We start from the raw sequence: 22,550 nt of genomic DNA, 5'->3' as shown, positions 1-22,550 counted from the left end.
TTTAGGATCCATTGTATATCTGGGCAGAAGGGACTCGGGTCCTGTGTCTGACAGTACTGATTTCCCATAAAATATGGGAGATGAAGTACATTCCATCCGGTATTTGCCCCTTTCAGGGCTGGATTAAGGCATGTGCTTTCTAGGCCCTTACTCCAGATCATGAAGTCACATGATGAGATCAGAATCTCTCCTCTTGGTTTTGTTTTAAAATTCTTTGAGTACTTGCTCATGTCAATTCTATTTTAGGTGTGTGTGTGCGCACAGTTGCTGGAGCTTTCTGCCTTAGTGGTATTCTTAGGGCCAGCTGTGGCAGCCTCTGGAGTAGTGCTCCCATGCAGGGCTATATCAGGCGCCACTGGCCCTCTGCCCTCTCAGTTCCTTCTTACTGCCCATGGTGGTTAGTCCGAGTGCCTTTCCTTGCGTAGCAAAGGCTAGAGGTTTCTTCTTGTCCACAATGGACTTCGTGCCTTAGTTTGTTGATAGTGTTGCCTAAGTAGCTGTTGAGTATAGCTGTTAGTTAGCCGTTAGAGTCCTGTCTGGGACTTCACCGTAGGCACGGCATGCCCCACTCACCCAGCTTTAAGTCGTGTTTGACATGCAGCAGACCGATGCCCATCAGTGATCCACACGACAGTTGTATCAAGTGTCTGGGAGAAAGCCTGAGGAAGGACAAGTGTCGTATTTGTAAAAACTTTCGCCCTCGTACCCAGAAGGAGCGGGCTATCCACTTGAGGGCTCTCCTAATGGAATCGGCTCTTTGTCCTGTACCGGAGCCCACCACCGCTGACCGTGTGCTGAGTACGCCACTAGCACCGGACTCGGCCCAGCACCGCTCCCCTTCACTGGTGGCCAGAAAGCAGCTGAAGAAGTGGAGCCCTTTGGCGCCAAAGGACTGAGGGCCTATGGGCAAAGGACCTATGTCAGGCCATGTGCCTGCTTTGGGTCTTCAAGGGGATATTGCAGTGCTCAGACCCTCAACCCTGGTCAGGGACCCACCCACCACACCGGGCAGTGGCAGGAGCTCCCAGCCCACAGTGGGGCCTTCAGGGCCTGAAGTGGTTCCGGCGGCTAAAGAGCAAAGCTGACTGGCTCCGCAGGTGCCACGCTAGGGGACTGAGGCAGCCCCGCCCTCGGCACTGAAAAGCAAGTCCACGAGTGCAGCAGCAAAGACTCGCGGAACACCCTCGGGCACCGGATCGCAGTCGCAGGTCTCCTTTGCCGCGACCTCGGTCCCTGCCTCAGCTCACCCACCAGAAGGCCTACATTTCCAACGAGATCCACGCTGACCAGGCTCTTGTAATGACTTTAATGTGTCTGGAGCATCTTTCCTCTCCCCAGCTCATATCCCTCAAATTATCTCCTCCTGCAGGGCTTACTTTCCCTGGGATAAGTGACACACATCCCTCTCCTGGGAAGTTCCTGACAAATTTCTGCTCCTGTTGAGTTCCTCTCTGATTTCCAGAGCCTTTCTATTGCCTGTGATCTGAGACAGAGCCCTCCTATATCTGTAGCCCTCAAACATTAGCCCAAACTTTGACATGTAAATTAGTTTTTGTATTAGTTAGTTTAGTCGTAGTTAGAAAGGATCACTTGCCATTTGCACCGGCCATACCACACAGCACTAAGGCCACCATTGTCCAAGACAAGAGGAAATCCAAACTTCTCCAGAGGCAAATTATGTATCTCGCGCCATAGGGAGAACTGCTTCCATTTGGCAGCACAACACTTTCTTGTAGAGGGTTTCCTGTTATTCATAATGACAAAGACATTCTTCAAATGGCCAGAGTAAAACCTCATACTGGAAATGCTTTAAGCCCACAGTGAAATGCAAGAATTTCCTCAGTGCTGGATGGTAGCTATATGGAAATAGACATACTTCAAACTGAGAGCCGCATACCAGTCACCTGCATTCATTCAGAGAGGGGATTATAGTAGCTTGGGTAAAATCATCCTGAATCCTGAGTGGCAGATGAAAATATTCAGCTGCCTGGGGTCTAGGATGGGTCTTCAGCCAATTAGAAAGTATTTGGAGTAAAAGCTCTTCCACCCACTCCTCTGACAAGGAGGTACAGGCTCTATTGCCCCTAACTGGACTAAAGAGTCCAGCTCCTTGCTGAGAATCCTCTCACGAGAAGTGTCCCTGAATAGGGATGGGGAAGGGTTTTTTTTTTTTTTTTTTTTGTTTGGTTGGTTTTTTTGCGGGGAGGGCAGGAATTCAATCATGCAACAGTTGCAATGCTGTCTGACACATTTGCCTGGTATTATACACTGCTATGTCCTCTTGTCTTGGACAGTGGTTTTTACAAAAGTCATGGCTGTGGTGGCACCCTCTAAAAGATCAAGTGGGACAAGGCGACAGTGACTTTAATCGCGCCATGGTGGCCATGACAGTTCTGGTTCACGATGGCTGTGCAGATAGCCTCCCATCTGTGCGTTCACCTGCAGTCATTTCCGGACCTGCTGTCACAGAGCAAAGGGAGGACAAACCATCCGTCCATCTGGCAGCCTGGTTTTTGGATGTGCAACAAGTTTAGAGATTCTTCTCAGAGTAGGTTCAATCCATCCTTCCCAATAGTAAGAAACCTTCTACAAGAAAGTGTTATGTTACCAAATGCAAGCAGCTCTTCCTGTAGAGCCAAATGCATGCTTTACCTCTGGAGGAGTCTGGATTTCCTCTTGTCCTGGACAATCTCCTCTCCTCTACTTCGTCATCAGGCCTGTCCATTAGTTCGTTATGGGTACATTTAGCCTTTCATCCTGTGGTGGTGAACTGCTTAATTTTCACCCACCCTATACCAGCAATGTTCTTAACAGACATTGTCAGAACGTTCGTATCAGTATCAAGATTTGAACCTGATGCTTTTGCAGCATAGGACCCTGCCACTAGATCCCTTGGCTTCCTGTACCCTGTTACTTTTATCGATGTAAATGGCCTTCCTAACAGCTATCGCCCCCTCCAGGAGAGAGGGGGAAACAATAATGTAGAGCTCTGGCCTTCTACCTGGACAAGGCAAGGCCCTTTAGAAGATCTTTGTGGTTATCCATTTTGTGACAAAGTTCCTCCTCTACCTTGGTGGGTCCTGTGCTTATTGGCGGATTTGCTCGCCTCACAGATTCACCCTGTGGGTTGGGAAACTGTCCAGAGACCTTCCCCTCTGGTAGACGCCACAGTCCAGGTCAATTCCTCCTGTGTTTGATCAGGAGTTGGGAGTTTTGGGGGGAACCCGGACCCGCCCTCTACTCCGGATCCCAGCCCTGCGGACTGCAGCTGTCTAGAGTGCCTCCTGGTACAGTTGCGCAACAGCTACAACTCCCTGGGCTACTTCCCCGTGGCCTCCTCCCAACCCCTTCTTTGTTCTCACCACCGGACCTTCCTCCTGATGTCTGATAACACTTGTACTCCTCAGTCCTCCAGCAGTATGCCTACTAACTCTCAGCTTCTTGCACGCCTCTTGCTCCCAGTTCCTCGCACACACTTCCTCTCCTCTGGCCTGACTGGAATGAGCCCTTTTATAGCATCAGAGGGGCCTTAATTAGAGTCAGCTGCTTAACAGTCTCACCTGACTCTTAGCAAGTTAATTGGAGTCAGGTGTTCTCATTAGCCTGGAGCAGCCCCTGCCCTGGTTGCTCAGGGAACAGAAAACTGCTTATCCAGTGGCCAGTATATCTCCCTTCTACTACTCTGCTGTTCCCAGCTGGCCTGGATCTATCACAATTTCCATTGCTGAGAGGATGAAAAAAGAGCCAATATCTTCCCAAAGACTCACTGAATGGATTTCCACTGCATCTTCCTCTGCCATGAGCTTGCAGAAGCCCCTCCTTCTCAGTCTGTCAGGGCTCATTCCACCAGAACTTAAGCTCCCTTCATGGAATGAGCTTCCCTGCAAGGAATCCCACTCCCTGAGACCCGTAGAGGAGCAATCTAAGGCTCCTTTCACATGTTTACCAGGCACAATGCCCTGATTCAAGCCTTAGCTGAAGATGCCTCCTTTGGTTCAGTGATCCTATGAACTGTGGTACAGAGCACTTCCTTGCACCTGCCTCCTCAATAAACACTGCTTGGGAGTCACCTACGGTGAAGGAGGGATAACTCAGTGGTTTGAGCATTGGCCTGCTAAACCCAGGGTTGTGAGTTCAATCCTTGAGGGGGCCATTTAGGGATCTGGGGCAAAAATCTATCTGGGGATTGGTCCTGCTTTGAGCAGGGGGTTGGACTAGATGACCTCCTGAGGTCCCTTCCAACCCTGATATTCTATGATTCTATGAATCTCCGTAAGGACCAGTACTTGAAGAAGAAAGGAAGATTCTTGTTTGAGTAGTGTCCCTATGGGTGCTCCACTTGAGGCATGCATACACCTTGGATCAGAGATTTTTGGTAGCGGCACCTGCTCAGCCCATGCATGTACCCTTCTCACCTTCATGCCTTCTACTAAGGACATACAGGGCTTCTTGGGTTCCTTCTCAACTACCTTGTCTGAGATCTAGCATGCCAACTTTTATTATTGTTCAAGTTTAACTTTGCAATTCTTAGTTGTAGTTTTAATGTGGTTATTGGTGTTACGTTTTCTTTCATAATTTCTCATTTTTGTTTATTCCTTCTCCTGGTTCCCCATATGGAGAGGTTTCCCTCAGTGTTGCGTACGTTGCAGGAATATGCCAGGATCTCTAGGATTTAAGCATTGACTCACCTGCCGAGACTCTATCCCAGTCAGAGACAGACATTCCCAATGCATTAGTTGTTTGGGGGACATGCACGTTCCACAGAAGTGCAATATTTGCTCAGACTTTAAGAGTAGAGCTGGGCAAAAGTGTGAGATCCTTATGATTAAGGCTAAGATTTTGTCATGGTTATTTTTAGTAAAAGTTATGGACATGTCATGGACACTAAACAAAAATTCATGGAAGCCATGTCCTGTCTGTGACTTCTGCTTTTGCAGCTCCTTGGTTTCTCCCCGCTTAGTGGTTGGGAAATGTGGGGTTCCCCTTCTGCCCGTGGTGGCTGGAAGCTGGAGGATGACGATGTTTCCCAAAGAGAAAATGGAACACACCCAGCCACTCGCCCGAGGCATCCTGCTCCTCCCTCGCACCCTCCACAAGGCTGTTGCCCGTTGCTGAAACTCTGAGGAGGGCCCCCTCAGGAGTCTGTGACCTGTTGCTGGAGCCTTGCAGGGGACCGCCTGTCACTGCTTTTGTCTGTCGCTGGAACCCTGCCATCGCCCCATTGGCTGCCAGCTCCAGTGTCCCACAGCCCTTGGGGCTGAAGCAGAGAATGTCACGGAGGTCCTCCATAAATGTAGCCTTACTTATGATGTAATGTTGTTTTTGCCTTCCCTCAGATCCAGGCCCCCTCCCCAACCCTTGTACATCAGCCTCTGAGTGAACATAGTGCCCCAATCACCTCAGCACTGTGTTTGCCCCAGCCTTTGTGGGAAAAGGCATCAGAAGGTTCTGGGAAGGCCACTAAAAAAAGGAGTTTTATTTCTCCTCATAAAGAGTCCACTTTAGGAAAAAGTCTTGGTCTTTGCAAAAGTCAACTGTCTGAGTGCTGAGGTCCCATGCTGGGTCCTACTGAGGTTCCAGGCTCCTTGTGGTTATTGGTAGTACTTCTAAGAGCCATGGTACCAAGTGTACTTTCGTACCTAAAACATCCTCAGTACCATCTAAACATGATCGTGATAGCTGAGAGAAACATTCTGCTTCCAAGAAGCTCACACCAACAGACTTTATTGGTATGTAACCTTCAGAACCTAGACATATGACTCCCTTGGTATCACAGAAGTCTAAACTGCCATTTCATGACACTTGGTTACCTCCAAAGCACTCAATATTATCAGTACTGACAACTTCTAATTAAAGTGACTTGTTGAAACAGACACCTCCCTCGGTACTGCAAATCCACCCAGTACTATAGGAGTTTAGACATTCCCAAGACTTTCTTTTCAGTTGAGCCAAAGTGTCACATTCTGACTGACAAAAAATTGCCTTAACCAGGAGCTAAATTGGAGAGAACATATCAGAACATAAGAATAAAAACATTACAAGAATATTGTAATTATCCCCCCCAAAAATATTACAAACTCAATTTTAATGTAATTTTTTGCCTGTTATTATGGAGTGCATTTCTGGAGAAGGCAATTGAAAGAAAGTATAAAGGAATTCAAGAGACACTGAACAATCAGGAATATTGGTTTAAGATGTTGTGTTTTAAAAGATACATCATCATTATCAGCAGCTATTCCTTTTTAAAAAGAAATTATGCCACACACAATCCAGAATCTGTGTTGTTCATCTGTTTGTAGCTGTTAGAGAGTGAATCAATATAAGGTTTAAATCTGACCACATCCATCTTGTGTTGATGCTCTTAATTAAGATAATTTTTCCTTCCATCAAGTTTTGGAGAAAGAGAAACTTTTTAGCCCCTACCTTTTTTTCAATATACATCCTCCTTCACCTCTTTTGTGTAGGTTGTCTTGTTTTGCAAATATACACAAATTCCAATCATGAAAGCATTGTTTTGTATAAATTGAATGAAAGATTCATAGCAACAGTTCTTATGTTACAGGAACAGTTAAAATTTGTAGGGCATAGAAAAAGTTTTATTCTATTATTTATTAAGTAAACCTCTTGAATTTAAATGACAAACATCATTAATTTGATGAATTACTCTTTTTTTTAAATAGTGAGGTTTTTTATAAAATCTACTCATGGGCTTTTAAAAACTGGAATAGCTTTAGCTAGCTTAACAGGATGGTTCAGGCATAAAGATTTGATAGCTGATACTAAATAAAAAAGCCCTCTTTTCTCAAAAAGGACACTGTTCAAAACTGAAAAATCCTTGTTGAATAAAAATAAAGTTAATGGTCTGGCATCATTAATTGTTTTGTGTAGATTCTTGATTCAGTGATGAATAAATAAATGTAGTAGTAGTAATAATGAATTCTTTATATTTTTTTTTTAAAGAAAATGTACTTAAAACTGAATTACTGCATTAACACTGGCTGGCATAATTTGTACATCAGTTGGGGTATTTTTTTTTAAAATGTTTGATTGTCTTTTCTTTGCAGCAAAGCCAGAAAACAAAGGATATCGCAGAAGACTTGGAAGTAGCCATACTAAAAACATGCCAGTGTATGAATGAACTCAAAAGAGAAGTAAGTACAGCTTATATAAACACAGTCTGAGGGAGATTTTGAATCTCCTTTATTTTCACATGTGTAATGCAAAATAAGGCCCTGACTCTGCAAAGGCATAAACATCACATTACATGCTATACATTGTTCTGTTGACTCAGCTGAACACTTTGATAGTCTTAACTTTATGCTTGTAGGTAGTATCATAGAATCTTATCCTGCAGCACTTACTCAAGTGAGCAAAAAACAGTAGGACACTTCGAGGAGTAAGGACTGTTTGTGTAAGTAAGTGTTACAGGATCTGATCTTCAGTGAATTTCCCAATGGAGCCAGTGCTGCTGTAGAAGTCAATTAAAAACTTCATAGGGAGCAGGAACAAGTAGTACATTTTCAAATGCATATATATAATCCACAGAGAGGTGAGGTAATATCTTTTAGTGGACTGGCATCTTTCCCAATTTACGTTTATCTCAGACACTCTGCTTCCTTCCCGAAACCCGAAGAAGAGCTCTGTGTAGCTCGGAAGCTTGTACCTTCCACCAACAGAAGTTGGCCCAGTAAAAGATATTGCCTCATCTACCTTGTGTGTCTCATATCCTGGGTCCAACACAGCTACAACAACACTATATAATCTGCCAATTTAGTGCCAAATTTTGCTCTTTAATCAGAGCTATGCATACATCCAAGTTTACTGTATAAAAAGGTAGTACTTTCTTCACAGGATTTTTAAGAAACCAGGAGTTATGTTAACCGGTAATTGTTGCTGTATCCACATGTAGTTGTGAAAACTGAATAAATGGCTTTTGCAATTTCTTTGCATTTTACCTATTGCAATTGAAAAGAAAACTTACTTATTTTCACTATGAAATATATTAAATATGTGCCTTACAAAAACATTTTTTCAGGTATCTTGCTACAATCAGGGATGGTCTAGACAGTATTTGGTCCTGCCATGAGAGCAGGGGACTGTACTCGACCTCTCGAGGTCCCTTCCAGTCCTAGAGTCTATGAATCTATGAATAGATATTGTTAAAATGCAGCCTAAAAAAACTAGAAGTTAATTATTTACCAAGATTATTGTAGGAACTGCAATTATTCATAGTAGTATCTGACATCTTGCACATTTTTATCCTGAAGAATTCAAAAGCACTCTAAATATTACGTACAAAAACTGCTTAAAATAGCTTTTTAGGTGCTAAGTCAAGATCTTGAACGTTAGAAGTGTCAGAATTTAGGTTGATTTTGAAATGTCAATTTGATCTTTGTGTGCATATGTATGATGATTCAGTCTTTAATTAGTGATCATGTGCTGTTTTATTTTCCCCCATGGAAACTGTGCCTCATTCAGTGCACAGGGTGGATGTTGCTCAGTGAATGAGGCAGCTATTTGGTATTCTGGTTTATCCTTATTCAGTGGATGGCCTTATGCGTTGTTTACTGCACACAATTCAAATTCTGCACTGAATACAGAATTAGTGATTTCCTTATGGTCTTTTTTATGGTGTTCATCACTCTAGTATCCGAGTGCCTCACAAACATATTAAGGAACTTATCTTCTCAACTCCCTGGGTGATACGAGAATTATTGTTCCTATTTTACAGTTGGAGAAACAGACAAAGTGACTTGCCTGAAGTTTACTCCTGGGGGAATTCTGCACCACTTTGCACATGCAGAATTCATGTCTCCTGCAGATTTTTTTTTCTCCACAGAATATGGCCACATGAGGACGGGGGCTGCGGGGCCACACGAGGACAGGGGCAGATATTCCTAACTGAATGGCAGAGGCTAGGAGTCTGTGTGGGGGAGGGTCCCCAGCTCCCTAACAATCCCCTCCCCCTCAAAAAACCTGTTCCATGCTTCTCCCACCCACACCCAAGAACCCTCCAGGTTCATTCCCAGGCTCCTTCCCTCTCCCTCAGCTCTTCTGTTACCCCTAACTCCCTCCAAGCGTTTGCACTGCTTCTGAGGGGTGCAAGAAATAAGTTTCTGTATTGTAGTTTAAATTAATTCTCAAAGTTTAGTAAAGAATCTTATTTGTCAAAAAACATTTTCTGAATTTTTTTGTCTGTATTGTTAGACATATTTGCGGACAGATATTTTAAAATAAATTACCAAAATGAAACTGGCAATGATTATTTTGTTTTGTTTTGACAAATAAAATATGCAGAATTTTGCTGCATTTTAAAATATTGTGCACAGAATTTTTAACTTTTGGGCACGTAATTCCCCCCAGGAGTAGAGGTTGTGCTGCAAGTCATTAGCAGAACCCTAATTTGAACTCTGGACCGACGGACTCTCATTCCTTTCCTCATCCCTCCATTCTGTTAAGCATACACAGCTTCAGTTTGACTTCATTTGCAACAGACTGCTCAACACACCCCAGGCGTGTCAAGCTGGGCATCCAGAAAATGAGGAACACAGTTAGTAGCTACCTGCCAACGTTTTGATGTGACTTGCTCATCATAAGGAAGTCTGTGGCAGAGACAACAATAGAATAGTTCTTTTTTGCGACATTCACCTGTTTTAACCACAGGACACCTATCTCATTCTGTACATACCTGCCTACTTCTAGAGTAAACGGGGTAGGGACTTGTTCTGCACACAATTCTGACTTATTCCCTGGCAGCCATCCATCCTGTGCACTGAAAATAGTATGTGATCATGCAGTTAACACCAGCTCATAATACATATGCATAAACGGGCCGGATTTAATTTGCATAGGAAGTGCTTGACTTTGCAATCTTAAATAATGTCATTTTTTAATATCATTTCCATTGTTAGTCCTAAAAAAAAAAAAAGAAAATTAAAAACAAAGTCTGTTTTGTACAAATGTAATGTCAACAGTTTGAACCCTGAACCTCTCAACACTGCAACACAGACTTCTACCGCTTAAGTTTGAAGACTTACTAAATTAACTGGCAGCAGCAGAATAGTTATCCTCTGTAAACCAAACACTAGAAGAGGATATATAATACACTTACCCAATGGGTGCATGAGAAGCCCTGCTTTATTGACAGTGTAGCCAAGGTCAAAGATATGGCAGATTATTTGAGAGGCAGTGGAGCTAACTGGGTGCCATTGGGTTTGACATATTAAAAATCTGCATTCTACATTCCCAGCTTTTGTGGCTCTCTGTGGGGAATGAAGCCTTCCTTAAGCAAGGGTTCGTGAAGGTTATAGAACTATTAACACCTCTCAGTAGAGGTGAGTCTAACCCATGCAGTCTTGGTTCCCAGCTGTTTGGGCTCCAGGGCTTCTTATCCTGCACCTGTGAAGTGGTGAAGGGGATTGGTCCTCTGGGGCCAGGTTCTGGGTCCTGGGTGTGGCTGAGAAGTCTATCCTGTCTCACTCTCCCACATCCCCTGCCTCTCTAAATTGATCCATCAGGAGCCAAGCTAATTCTGCTTCTGAGGGTTCCAAAATCTTGCAGCAACCCCTATATTTAGGTTGCCTTACAATTTTCATTATGAAAGATTCAATTTTAAGAAGCTATAATACCTCCGTTGTTTAAATACCACTTTATAAACTCAGTAGGGAGATTGCTTTGGGGCCAAGGACATGCCTTTTATTTAAAGTTAGCTGCTTAGTACAGTAGTAGTGTGGGCCTACCCTTAGAATGTTTAGAGATTATGGCACGCTGCCAAAATTATGCTGCCAGTCCCTCCTGTGATACAATCAATATATTTGCAAGAATCATTTTATTAATCACTGCAATGAACCCAGCTCTGGGTTAAAACATAGCAATATTTAATAGCACTGGGCAACATTACCTAAGAGTTTACAATGTGAAATGAAGAATACTACAGTTGATTGAAAACATAGCAGGAATTTAGGTAGGCAGAAGTACTGTAGTAAGTTTGTGAAGGCACTAATCAAAAGGCAAAAATGAAAACCAGACTTTTATCCCATCCCATCCCTTCCCACCTTATCTGGGGAGGGCCAGGGGAGGATGTCTCTGGCCTGGCTGGAGCTGCTCCGGCAGGCTGGGCAGCACGGCTGCAGCCTGCTCCGGCGGGCCAGACTAGGCAGCGCGGCTGCAGCATGTTCCAGCTCCCTCTGTTGGGGGGAGGGGCTGTGTCCCACCTCTCCCTCTTTATACGCATTCATAAGCCGTGTTTGTCTTAGCGATTGGCTGAATGATAAGTAGGACTGAGTGGACTTGTAGACTCTGAAATTTTACATTGTTTTGTTTTTGAGTGCATCTGTGTAACAAACAAACAAAAAATCTACATTTGTACGTTGCACTTTCAGAGCTTGCACTACAGTACTTGTATGAGCTGAATTGAAAAATAGTATTTCTTTTATCATTTTTACAGTGCAAATATTTGTAATAAAAATATACATTTCGATGTCAGTTACAACACAATACAATATATATGAAAATGTAGAAAAAATCCAAAATATTAAATAAATTTCAATTGCTGTTCTATTGTTTGTGAGATTAAAACTGATTAATCATGATTAATTTTTTAATCGTGATTAATTTTTTTGAGTTAATCCCATGAGTTAACTGCAATTAATTGATAGCACTATAAGTAATTGTTTTGTCTTTGACCATTGATTTCTGAGGCTCTAGGGTGCTCTTGGGCCAACCTTCTCTCTGTAATCATGAGGACTGGAAACTTTTTTTTTTTTTAATTGAGATTTTAATGAACTCCGCTGACTCCACAACCGGAGCTTTAGGACTGTTGCAAGACTCTCAGTATGAGAATGACAACACTGTAGCTATGGCCAGGAGTGTCCCTAGTATTATGATGCCAGTGGATTCCTGTTGCCAGGCAGCTGGAGAAAGAGGGTTATAGGGCCACAGCTGGTGCTGAGCTGCAGGTCTTCTAAGTAGATGGCCTTGACTTCCCAGGGATCCCCAGGGATCTACCAGGTGGGCCCAATAACATGTTGGGGAGACCTGTCCCTGCTTCTGGGATTATATGGAGGAATTTTCATGGGATTTCCTCCCCTGAGCCCCACTCCTGTGGCTTTTTCCCCCCACTGTGGAAGAGGGTGATGTGGGCTATTATTTTACTCATTTGTGTCTTGTCTTAAGTTAGATCACAACCTGGTCACATTTTCAAGCTTTTCTTTGCAATATTAAGGGTGAGATTCTGATGTCCTGTGAGTCCAGGTGCTGGGATACTAGGAACTGTTTCCAGTGTCTGTGCCTTAATCTGGCTCTGCCTGTGTATCTACAGTATACAGTGGAAAAGGCCTTCCCCCATCAGTAGGTCATGTTGGGTTTGGGCAAGAAGAGGGACCACTGATCCTTGTTCACACAGGGCTGGTGGCCTCAGTACCTTATGCAACTGGTATAGAGGAGGGCTGATTCCAGTTGCAGTAATTGCCAGGGGGATGCAATGCAATACCTTATACCCTGGCCTTCCCCAACTGCTTTTCTGTCTGCCCCCAAAAGGCTTGAATACGCAGCTTTTTTTGAGGGTAGAGTCGATTTTAGTTTACGTATCTGAGTAGAAGTTTCAGAATAAATCCCCTGAGGTGCAAACATTCTTTGCAGACTTCTTCTGAACTTAGTACCAGTAAGCTTTTTCTTTTTTAAATTCCTGCCTCTTGGTGATCTGCTGAATCCACTATCGCGAAACTATTTTTATTGTATATTAGTTTCACACGTTATTTATCTTTCAATGCTTATTTTTTCTTTTCCTTACTGCTACTGAAGCTTCACCATGCAGCCACATCACTGGCAGCAGACCTGCTAAGATACCATGCAGATCACATGGTTTTGAAGGCATTAAAAATCACAGGAGTAGAAGGAAATCTAGAAGCTGTAGCAGAATATACTTGTAAGCTATCAGAGCAGAAAGAGCAGCTTGTTGAGGTGAGTTAACAATTTTATTTTCAAATAGATTTAATATAAAAAGTGCCAAAATCTGTCTAAATGAACTGTTCGTCAGAGTGTCTTTCATGTTTTAACCTGTAGAATGTACCTCTGGCACTACTGGCCTCTACATTCTTCTAGAAGATAGTGTCTGAGTGAAGCATGAGCTTCCTCACTGCACCAAACATTTGGGTTCACTGTTATAGAATTGGATGCACTGCCCCACCTGCACAGTCCCTGTTGCTCCTTGCTGTGGGCACAGGAACCTCAATGCCTGATTTTGGGGGACCTCTGTGACTGCATATCGGGGCCAAGTTTTTCATAAATAGGAGCTTAACATTAGGCTCTTAAATCCAGATTTAAACACTTGCCTACTTTCTCAAGAATACTAACCAACCAAAAGCTTCCATTGATTTCAGTGGGAGATTTTAGGTGCTCATCCTTCTTAAAATCAGGCAAATGCCTAAATACAAATTCAGGAGCTTAAATTTAAGGGCACAGACAGACAGACAGAGTAAGTAAGTACTCTATTTTTATTTCCACTTTAACATCTGCTTTCGCTGTATCTATGTCTGAAGCACTGGGGATAACTTCCAAATGTGGCATTTTGATTAATCCTGCTTCTAATAAACATACAAGACTGAAAGAGAGAGCTCTGTGCATGTGAGAGTGCATAAGAGTAATTGTGCTGGCAAATGGCGAACACTGTAGTTAGGATTACATATGGACTTCAATCATAAAGCAAGTGAAACGGGTTTGTAACTTTCTCAGAAGTTCTCCTTTTGGGCTGACATTTTCTCTGTTCCTTCTCAGTGAGTTGTTGCTTTTTAATGTTTGCTCAAAAACTAATACATTTTGCTCAGAATATGGCAGAAAAATTCTTTTCTGCTTTAAAATCAATTTGACACTGTTTTGCTCAAAGATAAGTCAAAAGGAGATAAACTTTGAAATTGAAGTTTTCCATGTGACTAGTAATCACTGATCAAGTTTCTTGCTGAAAGACATTTGTTTTCTGAGTATAGTTATGTTATTTACATGGCTACAGAGGACTATATACTCTGACTATTACTTGGATAAGTAACGTGCAATACTCTTGTGCAACAATTTTTCCTACAGAATTTCTTAGTTGCCAAGTTTCTGAATCTTTCATATTTATTCAACTGTGAATGTACACTATGATATCGGTGTAGAAATGAGTATTGTAGAGTTTTTTTCCTTTCTTTTGGTTTTCTTTTAAGAACATAAGAACAAATGCTGTCCTGGGATGCACACTCTATGCTCCCATTGACTTCAGTGGGAATGTTGGCTCAGATAAATTTATGCTGTATTACATGAGCTTTTGTATTTAAACTGTTGCATTTGAAATTTAAACAACCATCAGGAAATATTACCATGAGGACCATATTTCAACTTGGTATTGCATATCCTGTAAATTTTGTTTTTAAAAAAATTAACACAAATAGCATTATTACGTTGGAAAAAAACGCATATTGAAAGAATGTTTGTTACATAGTCAAGCATTTGAAAGTTAGGAAATGCCAGGGTTAAGGTTACACTTACAATCTTAATTCTTTCCCCTTGTGTATTTGCACTGATAGTATATGATCATGTACTTAAAGGCTATGTATTTTCCACCAATCCCCTGCCTCAGTCAGGTCACAGGCTGAACAGTGTTCTGGTAATGAGACAGCTGTTCAATATTTTTATCCTTGTCATTCAGTGTATGGCATCTGCCATAATTACTGCACACTATCCAAAGCCTGCAGTGAATACATAAGTATAATTCCTCATAGTCTCTTTCAGGGTGCTCATCGTAGTTTTTGAGTGCCTCATAAAGATTAATGAATTTATTTACGCAGTTCTTCTGAAGTAAGAGAGCATTAACAACACCATTTTACAGATGGGGAAAATTGATATGGAGATTTGCCAGAGGTCACACTGAATCGGGCCGAGATAGGATTAGAACTTGTGAGCCCCCTAATTCACAACACTTTTCTCATTCCTATAGACCACTCTTCCTACTGGCAGAGATGCAGAGTGGCCACCATAGCTTCAATTTAACTTCAGTTGCAGCTTAGTGCTCTGCACTAGTGCAAATCTGGAATCTCAAGTTGGGCACACAGAAAATGAGGAATGCACAGTAGGGGCCACCTGCCAATATTTTGATTTGTGACTTGCTCCTGATCATACAGAAAGTCTCTTTGGCATAGACAGGGATAGAATTGAGTTCTCACGTGCGACATTCACCTGCCTTAACTGCAAGGCCATTTTTTCTCTTTCTGCAGTCCCCTGTCTTTTTTCTCTGCACACCTGACAACTTCTACAGAGAACAGCCTCATTCACTGTACAACCCTAGTTCATTCTCTGAATGCTCTCCATCCTGTGTGATGAATGAGGTGGGGTCCTGTTGGGGGTGGGGGGATTTACTCAAGTAATTAAAGACTGTGTCGTAATGCATACCCACAAGGATTCAGAATTAAGGTTTCACAGCCAACATAAATTCTGGAATTTTTTAACTTTCAAATATTAGACTTTGTAACTAAATACACTGCTACCTCGATATAACATCACCCGATATAACACAAATTTGGATATATAACGTGGTAAAGCAGTGCTCCAGGGGGGTGGGGCTGCGCATTCTGGTGGATCAAAGCAAGTTCAATATAACAGGGGGAAGGGATAGCTCAGTGGTTTGAGCATTGGCCTGCTAAACCCAGGGTTGTGAGTTCAATCCTTGAGGAGGCCACTTAGGGATCTGGGGCAAAAAAAATTGGTCCTGCTAGTGAACGCAGGGGGCTGGACTCGATGACCTTTCAAGGTCTCTTCCAGTTCTAGGAGATTGGTATATCTCCTATTATTATTATTATAACATGGTTTCACCTATAATGCATTAAGATTTTTTGGCTCCCAAGGACAGCGTTAGATCGAGGTAGAGGTATAATGTTTTTAATGTGGTGTGAGTGGTTTAAATATGGAAAAATGTAAAAATAAATTAATATATATATTTTTACAACTGTAACAGTCCCCTCTCATCATGCAACATCAGAAGACTTAGCTGGAAGCAGAAGGCGGCTGTCCCAGCATGTCGGGGGGGAAAATGGGCTGCTGGAGCCATGTGCTAAATTTGGGCTGTTGCTGGAGGAATCACACGCCCCTCCCCCAGCTCTCTGTCTGCTCCCCTTCTGGGGTGTGAGGGAATGCCTTCCCCATGTGATACCCTTGGAGGAGGAGGAGGCGGCGACGGCAGCATGTGCTGGCTCTTGGGGGGGTTACTGTGTGGAGCCTGATCTGGCTTTCTCTTTCCCCTCCCCTCTTAAGGTATGCCTAGACTTCAATAAAACACTCTTAGCTGGTACAGGTCAGCTGACTTGGGTTCAATCTGTTGGGCTATAAAATTGCAGTGCAGACTTTCTAGCTCAGGCTGGAACCTGGGCTCCTGGACCTTCCTTTCTCGCGGGGTCCCAGAGCCCTGGCTCCAGCCAAAATTTGAACATCTACACCACAATTTTGTAGCCACATGAGCCTGAGTCAGCAGACCCAGGACAGCTGGGGTGTTTTATTGTGGTGTAGACATACCCTTTGAAAGGCTGCCTGCACCTGGGGATCGCAATGCAGTGTAGTGGTGTTTAGTAGTGGTACAGGCCTGACCTTATATTAAAATATTTATATTCAGTATTACTTAACTTTCTACCAACATTTTACTGACAAGGTAAGTCGCTGAATGGAAATAGTGATTTTCAAAAGTTTCTGTCACAGCCAGAATTTCCCTGGATATAGAAAAGGCACTTCTCTGGCCTGTGGGCTTTCTTCCTGGCAAAATCCATAAGCCTGCATCAAATGATAGAAGTTTTTAGACCTTCTCAAAAAAAGGTTGCAAGAATTTTTAATGTGGAAAGTGCTAAGCAACCTAGATGTTGGAGTTGCTACCAGAAACACAAATGCATGTAAGCGTGATCAGGTTAAGGTTACTGTGAGGCCTGGTAACTTTAATTACCTGATTGAAGGTCAGACAGTTAAACACACTCTAATGTAGCTTCTTTTCTTAAAATTTTCCTGAGGCTTAGGAGGACAAAGGGGAAGGAGAAGCAAAGGGGAAAATAGCTCGATCCTTGTTTTCGTGGTTTGATCTCACTTGAGCCCCTTGCTGGAATTATGACCCAAGAATTCATACATGTTTGCTACTCCAGATGCAATTTTTGAAAAATGTACTGTACCTGATAGGTTTGCACCTTTTCTCAGGAATGAAAAGAAAATAAACTTTACTGCTGTGTACCCTTCTTTAATATATCTTATTTATAATATTATTTACTCTTCAAAATATCTTAACTTTTTTCTTAGACATGTCGCTTGTTGAGGCATGTTTCTGGAACAGAGCCACTTGAAATTACTTGCATACATGCAGAAGACACCTTTCAGGTCATTGGCCCACAGGTATGCCTACCTTTCATTTGATCACATTTTAAGTAGATTTTTGTAAAATGGATATACACTAAGATAAACATTCAACATATGTTCTTGGAGGCATGCCAGTTCAGTTCACAAAGACACATAGTGAAAGTATTACAAGTAGGAGGCAGTGTAAATATTTCTAGACAGGTGTCCAAGCTAGATCTTCTGGTACATCTTGATTTGTGCTCTAGACATTTTGGAAGACCTTGAAAAGCTGGCATAAAGCTCCTACATACCCTGTGCGCTTTCCCGGCATGTGCTGTAGCTTCGAGTCTGCTTTAAGTTATGCTGGCTTATACCAGCCACTTTGGGCTGAATATTAGGCCAGGACAGATGTAGAGTAGGGATATCCTCGCCAAGGCCTCCTTTTCAGTGACTGTGCATCCCTCTTCCCACCATGCCAGCAGCAAGGAGATTGAGTGGTCTGAGCCCCTGTGCCACTGCAGGATCACTAGGGTTATCCTCCATGGGCCGTTCACTTGAGTGATGCGGCCAAAGTATGGTAGCAGTGCATTGCAAAGTGGCCACAACCCACCCAAAGATCTGACCAGTCAGTCTCTTATTTATGTAGGGCAATTTTCACCTCTGTGCAGAGGACCAATATAAAGCTTATGAATCATTTAATTCCTGTTTTGAGAGTTTAAATAGGACTCATTGGTACATAGGCCTTCACAGGCCCTTTGTACAGGGATGAATTTCACCCACTAAAAGCTTACACCTCCGTGCTTACCCAAGTATAAAATTATGCCACTACTACACATGTAAACACAGCCCACCAGCTACTTCAGGGGCTTAACAATATTGTGCCTAATAATAGTAATTAGTATTTACGTAGTGCTTTATATATAAAATGTATTTTACAAACACTGACTAATAATTTGTAAGTACCTGTGGATAAATTTCTTTGCAGTCGTCACATGAGTCTATGCAGAGGTAACTATATATTTTTATGTAGAACAATACTGCATCAAATACTGCATCCTTACCTATGTACAGCAATACTGTACCTAATATTTCATTCACTGTATGTTTATCTATATGCCTGCCTGCGGATACCCATGTAAAACACAAATAGCTTCTTTTAAAGTGCTAAGTATTTATTATTAGTCATTAATTATATTAGACACACAATGTGGGTGAGGTATTCTCTCTTATTGGGCCAACTTCTGTCAGTGAGAGAGACAAGCTTTCAAGCTTGTGTGTTAACTACTTATGCTAAACAGTCTGTTCTTTGAGTAGCTGCAGCTGTGTATTCCACTTAGGTATGTGTACACGTAGCGCACCAAAGCCAGAGAATTTTGCCTAGTAGTACCCCTAGAGGGGCAACACTCACACCTTGTGGCCATAGCCCCTCCCCTGGCTACATGAGGCTGCGTTGCCCTGATTCCCCCCCCCACACACACCGCCCTGGCTGGAGTCGGCGCTCTGGGTAGTTCCTAACCTCACAACCTCGCTATTTTTTAGTGACTTTTCTAGTTGTATATAGCTGATTCGTATTCTTAGTATAGTGTTAGTTAGGTTTAGTTTAATTATTTCCCTGGTGACACCCTCACCAGGGTTTAAACAGTGTCTGCTGGGTGGGGTAGTGATCCCCAACAACAGTCCCCACACACGGTGTTTTCTGTGCCTAGGCAAAGCCCACATCAGGGAGCGGTGTTCGATTTGCAAATCATTCACAATACTGGGTGAGGGATCTTTTGTCAAAAGCAGCACCTGCTTGAACAGGCCATTCAGCCTGCTTCAGCACTGATACCTAAGTTGGATCAGAGGTCGTTCTCGGGTTCTGATACTGCTGCTGTTTTTGTGCTCTGAAGAAAGGGAGGAGTTATTCCCCATTGAGTGTGCTGATGAAAAGGTTGCATACGACGGATCCAGGTCGCTCCAGGTTGCATGGGGACTTGTCTGCTTCCTCCAGAAGGAGCACGAACTGGCACCATGTGAATACTGGTGTAAGGGATGGAGCAGGTCCTGTCAACTGCTTCCTGGTACCACACAAGGAGGTCTGTGACCCCACACTGTCGACTCCAGTTCTGGCCCCAAAGCATTCATCAAGTCCAGTACCAACGAGTGCAATGCCAGCACTGGCTGTTTACATGCTGGTGGCATATCAGACAGCAATGGCCCTTCTCTTCCTTTCTGTCCCATCTCTCACTTCGTCCTGGACTTTGCCAGGGCTGCATTGTTTTTAGCCCTGTTGGCTGGGCAGGCTGCTGAACCTATGGGTCTGTTGGCACGGCATCCTGATGTTTCCCTTCCATAGTCAGTGGAAGTGGGGCTGGTGCCAGGCTCTGCATAAGGGATCTGCTTGGTGCAGGGAACTTCTTCGGTATCCCTGCAGTGGGTGCCACCAATATTACTGAGGTGGCACTCACCGCCCTGCACTTCAGCACCGTCCGTCACCTCAGTATCACTGTCGACTTCGGGGTTGACGCCACTGCCAGCACTGGAAATGACAAAGGCATGTTTGATATCACCAGTACCGTTTCTGCCATTGCTGTCAGTTCCCTGTTCATTCTGGACTACAGATAAGTCAAACCAATTCCTCACAACCTCAGAGCTGGCTCCACCTTTCTCCCCTGAAGCCGAGGACTCTTTGGCATCCAGGTTGGGGTCTTCCTCCTTTCACTTTCTATCGTCTGACTTGCATCGCAGGCCATTCATAGAGCACTGTGTGTACCAGGATTGGCGCTCATCTTACGGTTGGGATGGGGGCCAGTGGCCAACCGATGCCCTACCCATACCAATGAACTCTATGTAATCCATGTGATGCTTCTTGGTCACGGAGGTCCCTCTCCTCATCTCACACTACGGCGAGATCACTGAGCAGATTTGTGGTGGTGACTGTTGCTCTGCCATGTGCCCAGGCACCAGTGAACCTTCCCATTGTGGAACCTCCAAAGTCATCCTGTCCAGGTCTGTCAGTCCTGGAGCAGGATCCAGCTCTGGCACAGTTAACTGTTTCAGCTTTGTCCCAGCACAGTTCCAAGGTGCTGGCTCCTCTTCTCCTTTGGTGCTGGAAGACTTCAAGGCGTATCAGGACCTTTTGCAGCGTGTGGCTGCTTCCCTGGGTATTCAAGCAGAGTTGCTGCAGAATACCCATAAGCTGTTGGATATCCTGCAGCCGTCTGCCCCTGGGAGAATCTCCCTCCTTATTAACATCGTGCTCTTAGAGTATGCTACGGTTCTCTGGAGCATGCCGGCTTCAGTACCACCTACTGCAAAGCACGTGGGGAAAAGCTACTTCATACAGGTGCAGGGATTTGAAGGTTTTAACTTATATCTAGCCCCAAATTCCCTGGTCATAACCATGGTGAATGATAGAACCGAGCAGGGCAGATTTAAGTCCACGCACAAGGATAAGGACTCTAAATGGATGGACTGATGGCTAGGAAGATTTACACCTCTTCTTTGCAGATGTACATTGCTAACCAGCTAGCATTCCTGACCAAATTCGACTTTGTGAACTGGACGATTATGTCTTAAGTTTGTGGACCAGCTGCCAAAAGACTTGAGGGAGGAATTTCAGGCATTTATCACCAAAGGCTGTTGGTGGCTAAGACTTTGCTGCAGTCCGCACAGGACGTCATGGATACTTCAGCCAGAGTTATGGCCTCGACAGTGACCATGAGAAAGGCATCTGGTCTGCAGAATTCAGATATTGTTCTCGATATGCAACAGGCCACAGAGGATTTGCCCTTCGATGGCAGAGTGCTTTTTTCAGAAAAGACAGATGAGACTCTCTGCACTCCTTCAAGGACTCTCAGGCTACCTTATGGTCCTTAGGGGTATACATGAGCAGTGCAGGGGTGCCACTATGGTGGTTGTCAGCAGCAGCAGTATGGTCCGTAGCCTCTCCCTGAGATGGATGGACTACCTCAGAAAGGGGCACAGGTCTCAAAGGAGGTGGCATTCAGATCCACAGTTTGGCCAGTCAACATGCCTTCCTCTGGCACCATCCTCTCATCCACAAACACCCATTTTGACTAAGGCCTGGTCTACACTAGGACTTTAATTCGAATTTAGCAGCGTTAATTCGAATTAACCGCGCACCCTTCCATTAATTCGACCTAGAGGGCTCTTTAGTTCGAATTCGGTACTCCACCCCGACGAGGGGAGTAGCGCTAAATTCGACATGGCTATGTCGAATTAGGCTAGGTGTGGATGCAAATCGAACTTAGTAGGTCCGGGAGCTATCCCACACTGCACCACTCTGTTGACGCTCTGGACAGCAGTCCGAGCTCAGATGTTCTGATCAGCCATACAGGAAAAGCCCCGGGAAAATTTTAATTCCTTTTCCTGTCTGGCCAGTTTGAATCTCATTTCCTGTGTGGACATCGTGGCGAGCTCAGCAGCACTGGCAGCGATGCAGAGCTCTCCAGCAGAGGAGTCCATGCAATCTCAGAGTAGAAAGAGGGCCCCAGCATGGACTGACCGGGAAGTCTTGGATCTGATCGCTGTGTGGGGCGATGAGTCTGTGCTTTCGGAGCTGCGCTCCAAAAAACGGAATGCAAAGACCTACGAGAAGGTCTCCAAAGCCATGGCACTCAGAGGATACAGCCGGGATGCAACGCAGTGCCGCGTGAAAATCAAGGACCTGAGACAAGGATACCAAAAAATCAAAGCAGCAAACGGACGCTCCGGAGCCCAGCCCCAGACATGCCGCTTCTATGAGGCACAGCATGCCATTCTCGGTGGGTCTGCCACCACTGCCCCACCAGTGACCGTGGACTCTGAGGATGGGATAGTGTCGATGGGCAGTTCCTCGGCGATGTTCGCCGATGGGGAAGATGAGGAAGGGTTTGTGGAGGACGAGGCAGGCGACAGCGCTTACAATACTGCTTTCCCCGACAGCCAGGATCTCTTCATCACCCTCACAAAGATCCCCTACCAACCCTCCCCGGCCGTTAACCCGGACTCCGAATCAGGGGAAGGATCAGTCGGTAAGTGCTAGAAACATGTAAACATTTATTTTTTAACAAAACAGGAATAAAAACTATATGAAAAGAAGGTCAATGCATATAGGGATCGAACAGAAATCCTCTTGGGACAGTTCCACGAAGCTCTCGGAGAGGTACTCGAAAAGCCTCTGCAGGAGGTTCCTGGGGAGAGGTGCCTTATTGGGTGCTCCGTGGAAGCACACT

At 44.1% G+C, this 22,550-nt stretch overlaps 1 protein-coding gene across 5 annotated transcripts in view; it reads left to right on the top strand.

Moving 5' to 3' along the window:
* The window catches only part of CTNNAL1 (catenin alpha like 1), a 156,055-nt gene that overhangs the window by 85,250 nt on the left and 48,255 nt on the right, over positions 1 to 22,550 (top strand). For all 5 annotated transcript variants that reach the window (XM_039526467.1, XM_039526466.1, XM_039526463.1 and 2 more), the window contains exons 8-10: positions 7,065 to 7,151; positions 12,802 to 12,960; positions 17,299 to 17,391. In XM_039526467.1, the coding sequence (XP_039382401.1) occupies positions 7,065 to 7,151; positions 12,802 to 12,960; positions 17,299 to 17,391 (339 nt within the window). The remainder of the gene's footprint in view (positions 1 to 7,064; positions 7,152 to 12,801; positions 12,961 to 17,298; positions 17,392 to 22,550) is intronic.

Source organism: Mauremys reevesii, linkage group 2 (genome assembly GCF_016161935.1).
Source record: "Mauremys reevesii isolate NIE-2019 linkage group 2, ASM1616193v1, whole genome shotgun sequence".
Taxonomy (NCBI): domain Eukaryota; kingdom Metazoa; phylum Chordata; order Testudines; family Geoemydidae; genus Mauremys; species Mauremys reevesii.
Note: the sequence above shows the minus strand (reverse complement) of the source record. Positions and strands in the feature narration are given on the sequence as shown.